Source organism: Dufourea novaeangliae, unplaced genomic scaffold (assembly GCF_001272555.1).
Source record: "Dufourea novaeangliae isolate 0120121106 unplaced genomic scaffold, ASM127255v1 scaffold118, whole genome shotgun sequence".
Taxonomy (NCBI): Eukaryota; Metazoa; Arthropoda; class Insecta; order Hymenoptera; family Halictidae; genus Dufourea; species Dufourea novaeangliae.
The window spans coordinates 282,404-291,640 of record NW_015374006.1 but is presented as its reverse complement, the minus strand read 5'-3'; the positions used below and the strand labels follow the sequence as shown (position 1 = coordinate 291,640).

The following is a 9,237-nucleotide window of genomic DNA, read 5'->3' as shown; positions in this document are numbered from 1 at the left end:
AATTCAAATTTCTCATTAACGAACGAATGAGATTCGCGGTCCCCCGAGCGACGTTGACTTTATCGACTCGGAAACGAAGAAACCTCTGGGCGGCGAATGCACACGGACGAGTGCGCAGAGACATCGGGAAGCCTCGCGGGAAAAAAGGATTGACACTAATACCGACGATCTACTTTTCCCGAAAGGACATTAATCGCGGCGAAGACGGGCATCGGATCAGCGAAAAGGGAACGGCGTCGGTTCGATCTGAGATAACGGAACGAAATAAACGACAGTGGAACGTTTTATCGGTATTTTTTTTTCTTCCATTCGACGGTCAAACGGTTATGAATACCCGAGTTTAATTGAGCGAGGTCGATTTATAGCCTCGCCGAGATGTTTTCCGGTGAACGTCGTTGAATACCGTTCGGCGTCAACATTGCTACGTCGTTGAATCTATGTCATTCTCAGAGATTAAATGAACTAGCCAAGTACAGTTAAATATTGACGCATTGGGTTCTTGTATCCTCGGTTTACTTTTAATTTCAGTGTGTAATTTCTTGCGTGTCAAGCAATTTGATGGAACATTCTTCTCTTCGGACATGATCCACTAATGGTCGTAGATAAATAGAGATAAAAGAAACCTCTTCTTGCGTCTAATACACAATTACAGAACACGAGATTTCATAGCAAACAAGTTCGTGAAATGACGTTTTCTATAATTGTTTGCTGGAATATGTTTTCTGCTCAATGTTTATGACTTTGCAGGAATTTCCTCTCTATCATCATTCTTCATTCCTCTATCAGGCCATTAAAGCATTCGAATGCCTTTTACCTACGCTATTCGATCCATAAAGCAATATTTATTTTAAAAAAACACTACGTAACCCAGAGAAAAATTACATAGACCAAAGAAAAGACTCACCTTCATTATCGATGGAGAATATCCCAATCCCGTCGCCGTCCCGAATGGTGTATCCAATCCTCGAGTCACCACCAAGCGGATCCGCATCCTTGGCACGAACAGTCGTCACTAGTGTCCCGACCGGTTGATTTTCAAACACACTCGCGGACACGACGAAGTCGTCGAACACCGGCGGATGTAGATTCTCGTTCACGTCGACGACCTCGATTATAACCATTTCGAAGTCCAAGCTCTGGGTGGTCCTGATCGTTCCGGAGACTTTATCGACTTTGAAGTAACCCTCGCTCTCCATTGCATCGGACAGGAAGTACTCGATATCGCCGCCTGCCCCTTCGTCTGGGTCGGTCGCGTCCACAACTGCGACCACCGTCCAGACGGGCACGTCCTCGCGGATCTTCACGGTGTAACTGGATAACGCGAAGACAGGCGCGTTGTCGTTGACGTCGTCAACCGTGACACGTACCAAAGCGTCCGAGTACAATGGCGGCGTGTCGCTTCCTTTGCCGCCGTTATCTTGCGCCCGTATTCTAAGCTCGTAGATCTCCTGTCGTTCCCGGTCCAATCTCCCGAACACGCTCAGAACACCGGTCACCGGGTCCACGCGGAAATCGTTCGTCTCGGTCACCAGGGAATACGTGACACGCGCGTTCTCCCCTAGATCGGCGTCGGTCGCGTTCGCACGCCACACGTTCGTACCGTTCAACGCGGTCTCCGAGATCCGGAAGCTCGCCAGGGACCTCTCGAATTTCGGGGCGTTGTCGTTCACGTCGAGAATCGTGACCGGTAGCATACGGGACGAGGACTTCTGTGGCCTGCCTAAATCATAGACGCTGATGTTCAGGAAATACTCGCTCTCCCGTTCTCGGTCCAGGTAACCGATCACGTTCAGATCACCGGTATCTGGATCGACACCGAACACGGAATCCCGATCGCCGCCCGATATACAGAACACCAGTTTCCCGTTGTAGTCCAGATCCCTATCCCTTGCGCGTATCCTGACCAGCGTCGTTCCGACCTTCGCGGACTCGTTCACTTTGATTTCGCTGGGGAAATCGATGAACTCTGGTGTATGTATGTTCTCTCCGTACCTGCTTGGCGTTAACGTGTACTCGTCGTCCTTCGACGGTATATTATTCCTCTCCGCGGATGCCATCGCCTCCGTCAACCTTCTCGCGACTCCCGTGTCGCGACACTCGAACGCGCCACCTTGATCGGATAGAATTCTACCTGGGGAACCTAGGTTCCTCTTCGCGTTCACCAGATGCATGTGTACAGGATTCACGTCCGCGAAATGTGTGTCGTCCGTGGCGGTAACGTTCACCATCCTCTCGGTGGACTTCACGTCCGATAGATCACAGGCTACGGATAAGACCCCGCTGGCCGAGTCCAAAGCGAAGCAACCGTCCTCGTTCCCAGAGACAATGCGATAACTGATGGTGTTGCCCGCGTCGAAATCGATGGCCGACACGGTGATGACTTCCGAGCCGATCGGCAGGTAACGCGGCACGTGGCCGGTGCATTCGATCCTCTCGAACTGGGGTCTGTTATCGTTCACGTCCCGCACCTTCACGTGTAGCTGCATCTCGGCCTGTCGCCGATACGGCAGACCCCAATCGCTGACTCGCACGTGCAGCAGGTACTCCCTCTTCATGGTCTCGTAATCGAGCACCTGTCTGGTCCTTACGATCCCGGAGAAATGATCGATCTCGAATGGCACCTTTTGGATATTGTCGATACTGTACGAGATGTAAGCGTTCTCCCCGGAGTCACGATCCTTCGCGGTGATCTTGACCACCGAGGTGCCGGCTGGTTCGTTCTCGTCGATCCACACCTCCATCTCGGACTGCTCGAACGTCGGATCGTTGTCGTTCGTGTCGACCACGTTGATCTTCACCTTGGCGGACGACTGCTTCCTCGTCCCGGCGTTTCCTTGATCGACGGCGGACACCGTCAACGTGTAAAACGCTTTCTTCTCCGCGTCCAGGCTCGCCGATGTGTACAGCACGCCCGTCTCGGCGTTCACGTAGAACTCGCCACCCTCGTTGCCGCCCACGATCTCCAGGAACACCAACGCGTTCCTTCCCTCGTCCGCGTCCGTCACTTTCAGTCTGATCACCGGCGTGTTTATGGGAGCGGTCTCCGGGACCTTCACCTCGTAGATCTCACGGCTGAAGACAGGCGCGTTGTCGTTCAGATCCGCCAGATGGACAGGCACGAATTTGTAACTGAATCGTTGCGGCACGCCACGATCCATCGCGCGTAACGTTAAATTGTACCCTTGCACCGCTGTCTCTCGGTCCAGCAGGTGCAACACCTCGATGTTGTATTCGCCGGAATGAGAACCGCCGGCTGATCTCACCCTGAAATGACCAGCGGGATCGCCACCGACTATGTCCAAGCTTGCGATTTGACCGTGCACACCTTCGTCCTGGTCGACCACCCTGACGATCGCGTATATATCGGCGTTGGAATGTTCCACGATGTCTGGTAAGTGATGCACGTAGATTTCGGGCGAGTGGAGGTTCACTTGTCTCACTCTGATCGTGACTTTAGCTGTGCTGGGCCTGCTGCTACCACCGCTACGGAACAGAGCTCCGCGATCCTTTGCCAGGACCATTAGCTCGTGGGTCGCTCGTTCGGAGTACCTGTGGGAACACAGAGAACTTGGGTGCCGTTCAACCGATTGATTTGTAACTTTATGAATCCTTAGTTAAAAGGTCACGTGACTCTATTGTGTTTACGAGCTAGAGAGTATATTGAATTTCGTGAAAGATGGACTGTTCGTACGTCTTTTGTGATTTGGAGTTAAATAAGCTTCTGAAGTGTGGGCATTTATTTGTGAAGCACTTTATAGGACACATATTACCGTAAATCTGTTTCTTCTATTACATTTACCGGGCACTGCGGTCCCTTGCACAAACAATATACTCGCAAGCAATATATTTCAAATAAGTCGCTGACTTGCGGGGGCGTTCTGAGTAAACGTCCGTTTGCAGATATCTTGAGGAACGCTTGAAGAATTTCTGTCTGTTTATCTTGTTATACGAGAGTTTCATTTCAAATTGATCATTTAACGAGACAGATACGGGTCGTAACATTGAAACGCACTGCAAGCCTGCAATTCTCTACTCTTCTATTAAGGAAAGTAACGTATAAATATTAAAATATCGTTCTCCGCCTGTGAAATTATTGAAATACCCTCTTAAGCTCGATGTCACAGTGCAGAAGGTAACCCACGTAAAGAATTGAAATACGTACGCGACCAATAAGCCCGTATGTCGGTCAAACGTGCAGGAAAATTAGAAGAATCGTTAAACCAGCTATTCGAGCGTTAACAGCCACTTCGCGTCTCCGCGTGCAACAGGATGAAATTCCGAAAAGAAGGACGCAGAACGCGAAACTCGACAAATTACTCGAGGATCCCTGCTCGTGATATTTGGACTGTCGTTATCGTCGTAAACGTGTGGCAAACGCTGTTCAAAAGGGACTGGCCCAGGGGCCCAGTCCGATCGGCGGGGATCATCGAATGAAATAGGGGAATTCTATTAACGTTCGACCTACCTGAGCGGCCTGGTGAGCGTTATTACCCCACTGACCGGGTGAACGGCGAACTGATCGGTCTCCTCGGCGAAGCTGTAATAAATCTCGCCGTTCCTGCCGAGATCGGCGTCTTCGGCTATTACCCTGAGTATGTTGCGGTGCAGAGGCGTGTCCTCCGTTATGGTCGCCTCGTACTCGGTGGGATAGAACAGGGGGTTCAGATCGTTCGTGTCCAGAACGGTCACGACGACGGTCGTGTCCGCCTCGAGGACGGTCGAGGATCTACTCTTGCCATTCCCGTTGCTGATGCTGGCGCGTACTTCGAGCACGTAACGATCCTTTCGCTCGCGATTCAACACATCGACGTTCCCGGTTCGAGTCCGAATCAATAGGAAACAAAAATCACCGACGGTGCGTTCCTCCGCTTTGAAGAACTTGTCCCGATCGCCGCTCATTATGCGGAATCGTACGTCGAGATTGATATCGTGGGAAGCGAGCTTGATGCCCATCCTCTGCTCGGGGACCACGTACGTCTTTCCGATCGAGTTCTCGGGGATCGAGACATTGTAGAGCGGTTGGGTGAAACGAAAGTCTTGGTTAAGAGGGAAGGCTAGATCCTCCTGGACGGAGGAGGACGTTGACGTTGGAATGATCAGGGAGAACGGCTTGGTGACCGAACTGCTGCTGCTGATGCTGCCGCTGCTGGCCGATGACGAGAACGTGGTCGATACGAAGGTGTCGGAAGACGGGGAACCCGCTGTGGCCGCGAACAGCCACAGCCACAACCATGGCCAGGCGAGCAGCACGCGCTGCTTCATCCTCCGCATCGTGTCGCTAGCTCATCGTCAGTGGTGTTTGCGAGAGCAATCCGTCGGTTCCCCGGCAACACGTGGGGAGTACTCGGTCTCTCCGTCTCTCCGTCCTTGTCTCCGTTGTGAAACAGCCGGCTGAAAACAGAACAGAGGATACGTGTCAGTCGAGCTTTCGCCGTTAACCGGTCGGGGATCGATTCGAGGGAAAAGCTGGATAAAGTGGGAGAACTGCAGTGCTAAATCCGGGGTTATCCTCGAGGACAGCCACTGCTTTTCGCTCGATCGAGCATGATGAGCTGACGATTTATCCAAAAGGGGTTAAGGAAGGGCTATCGACAGCGGTGGCTGAGACTGTGCAGAACGTTCTATCGATGGTTGCACGCGTTGTGCAACAGAAGTTGGGTGATCGTCGTGTCAAAAGTAAATCATTTCACGGAAGATGATGTTCGCGATGGGGGGAGGAACGTCGCCTGAAGTTGATCGTGGGCTTCGCGCCAGACAAGCCAGCAGCCTGCTCGTCTCGAATACTGGGTATGGTTTCGTCGAATCGATCCCGCGGTGTGGATTTCGACGGGCCATTATTCTTCTCGCGAGCGAACGGAACGAAATTTACAAATTCAATATTCGTCGGATAATTGATACCAATCGGAACCGCAGTTGGAACACGAAAATTGTTAAACGCGCGGAAAATAACGTTCCAATTTCCCGGCGATAGCCCCCACCCGCGTTTATTAAGCTCGGTGAAAAGTAAATCTGTTGCAGCGGCGATACGCGGTCGCGTTAAATTGCTCGCGAATGATCTTCCGCCGGATGAAGTCATGGCGGTCATTATTTTTCTCGCTGTAGACGCCAGATAGTTTCATGTGGGATTGCAGAATAATAAGTCGGAAGATTGGAGAATAACGAGCAATAAATTATGGGTTATATGAAGAGAAAATAGGGTACATTATAAAATAGGAAGAGGAGTACAGTGAAGAAAGTAAATATTAAGAACTCATCTGTATATTATATACACCACTGTTCAAAAGTTCGGAGCATGTGTTTTGTAAACATTTTGTGACAGTACATTAATAACACAAATAAGCTAATACAGACTGTTTGATTTAATCAAACAGCAAAGTATGTTCCAAATTTTCGAACGACACTCCTCACAGGCAAACTGTTATTTATAATCCAGGTGGGAACTATCGTTAAGGGGCTGAGGATATTTAATCCACAACTTTTCACCCGCTAGAAGTTCGATCGATCATATACCAAGCGTACAGGGTCTAAATTTCAAGCTGCCAGACTCGGGGACGAAGTGTAACACAGTTACGCGAACATTCGTGCAGGTGTTGGCTTAGTTCACTGTGGATCCAGCCGGACCAGCGATCATTTCCACCGTGACAGTTTCAGTGGCGTAGTCTGATAACAGTACGAAACATTGGATCCGATAACGCGTACCGCGATTTTGCCTATCTTCGACAGTCCACGACTACCCTCTCGATCGACACTCGTACGCATTCGAAACTGGAGTCCCTAGCCCGTCGATAACCACCGATCGGCGGCTACGATCCGCTTCGAATCGATCTGTTCGACGACTAGAAAGGTTTTCGAATCCGGTATCGACGCATCGATCGGCTGGAAAACCCGTGGGCCGCGCGCGCGCGTAGTCTGTATCAAATCCAAACAGGCAAAGTTGACTCGCGTGTCCCAGGGCACTTAACTCTGCGCCGTTCAACGACTCCCTCAAAAAGTGAATTACGTACACCGATTTCGAGATGCGGTTTAAATTATTTCCTAGCACAGTACAAGAATACAGACCCGTGAAATCTGTTGTGGCCACATAAAATCGAAAAACGTGCAAGAAGTGGATTGAATGGAAATGTTTATGAAAATGTTTCAATGGAAATTATTAAGCTTGCTTGCTTACGTTTCTTTTATTCTGTTAATGTTGCTTTTTACAAGTGCTTCATCCCGAACCAATGATAAAATATTTAGTGAAATTCGACGTGCTCTTCATTTTCCTCAGAACATAATAAAATCTTAAATATAGTAAAGTAATTTCTGTTTATTACCACTTTTTGTAGAATGGACTAGAAAGATCTATATTTGCATAAACATCCGCAGTCTACTTAGTGAATACGAGAACTCATTCGACCGGAGACTCTGCGTGATCGCGACCACGGATAATCGCGATCCGGTTAATCGAGGTCCCGACCGTACTAACTCCCGTCGACAGGAAACAGCGTGACGGAATGTTCATCGTCCATCTACAGAAAGACACGTGACAAACGACGTGAAAAGTCGTAATCTCTCATTTCAGTGGTATCCGACTGCAACTAATCAGGTAATCAATTATTTCAGCTTACACCAGAAGCGATTCCGGGTTACGGTAAGGCCAGGTCTCCCCTTCAGCAGCCCGTCCTCTCGTTTCTCTAACAGGTGTTCACGCCGCTAACTAGCTGTTCGCGTCTTCGCTTAGCTTTAACCGAAGAATCGGCGCCGCGCTAACGGTGGCGGCCCCGTCGTCGTGGAAAAAGCGTTCAAGACGAACCGGCTAATTATCGCGAAGCGTTTCGCTCCTTTCCGTCTCCCCCTCCAGTTTCTTGCCGCGGTGTAAAATCGCCGAGATTATGGGTACAGTTATTACGACAAACTGCGCCGAGTCTGGCGTGGTTGAGAGTCCTGGGACTTTTAGACTCGGTAACGATCGCGCTAAATGCCCGCGGGGCGTAGACACGCATTGCCCCGCGTGTTCAGCCGCTAAAAGAGGAAACGAACCCGTCCCGCCACCGCCGCCGTCGTCGTTTCGAAGCCGTGGCGATGAAAAAAAAAAAAAAATAACAACAAACAAGAACCTCCGTGTAAACGACGGCGTATTTTCAGGCTCGCCGCAATTTCCGCGACTCGTAATGCGAGCGTGGAACAGGGAACAGCGCGAATAGGTACCTGCCCGAATGAAACGAGGTAGGTACGCTAGCGTCTGTGTCCGCGTCTGGTTGGCGCCATCGAACATTTGCGTTTCGTCGTCGGCACACGACGAGTCCTCTCGGCGCGCGCTGTTAACCTTGAGAGGGCAACCTTCCGCGAGACTACCTTGCTCGATGTTCTCCACACGCTCGGAGGCTGCCGTGTGTCTTTCGACACGGTGTGTCGCGAGTATATACGTAATCGGACAGCGACGACCGCGTATTAAACGTTCGAAGACTACGAGCTGGGTCGGGAATTATCCGGAGGCGACACACTGAACTGGGAATCCTGGATAATTGCGTGTTACCTGTCCTTATAGGCAACGAGGACTGTGTATATAGTCCTGTTTTCTTCGCACCGGCAGCAGCTCATCGGTTATGAAACGGGAACGACGGAAATTAACAGCCTCGCGTTTCTATGGGACGATGCTTTTACATAGAGAACGCGACAGGCGAGGCAAGCGTCGCATGACAGGTAGTCGTAAAATAGATTTTCGTGTTACGTCGTGGAAAAGAATGAGAAACGCGCGACCGGTTCCGATGCATCAACAGTGTCCTAGTTCCAAAGGTGGAGTAGAGCCCAAACGGGACGCAGGCGGCTAAAATTGTGGGGACAACAAGCGTCACCGGGAGACCTTTGCCTCGGTTGCAAATATATCGCGAACGGAGTCTTCCGTACCTAAGTAGGAGTTTCGAACAGTAGATCTTCTGTGGTCCGTTCAACGTGCTTTCCTGATTCCTCGTTAATTTTTATCCTCCACAGGGGACAATTGAAACCAAAATGATTAATTATAACCTTCGGCCTATTTTACCCCTGCAATTCAATCCACAGATCGTCTTCATTCCCAAGGAACGAAAACATTGAAACGATATCAGGAAATCTGGAAAAAAAGCAAGTCGCTAGAATTCGGTCGTATTTCCGTTCGACGAGAAAGAAGAATCGCCCAGTGTCGCGTCGCTGAAAACGAATGAAAGCGAGCGTGAGCTGGGACCAGCGTCGGTATTTCAGCCTGACAATACGAGCGATCGC

The 9,237-nt window shown here is 50.3% G+C and overlaps 1 protein-coding gene across 1 annotated transcript; it reads right to left on the bottom strand.

The window, feature by feature from the left end:
* Positions 1-359: 359 nt before the first annotated feature.
* On the bottom strand, positions 360-5,271 carry LOC107188196 (fat-like cadherin-related tumor suppressor homolog). Its single transcript, XM_015576451.1, has 3 exons — positions 4,466-5,271; positions 905-3,549; positions 360-421 (listed from the first exon to the last, which is right to left on the bottom strand). Exons 1-3 carry the CDS (start codon positions 5,269-5,271, stop codon positions 360-362), a joined length of 3,513 nt encoding a protein of 1,170 aa, XP_015431937.1.
* Positions 5,272-9,237: the final 3,966 nt, after the last annotated feature.

Coding starts and splice junctions, on each gene's coding strand:
- LOC107188196 (XM_015576451.1), bottom strand. CDS start 5,271: ATGCGGAGGATGAAGCAGCGCGTGCTGCTCGCCTGGCCATGGTTGTGG. Junction 3,550..4,465: donor ACGCTCACCAGGCCGCTCAG/GTAGGTCGAACG, acceptor GTGTTCCCACAG/GTACTCCGAACGAGCGACCC. Junction 422..904: donor ATTCTCCATCGATAATGAAG/GTGAGTCTTTTC, acceptor TCAACGACGTAG/CAATGTTGACGCCGAACGGT.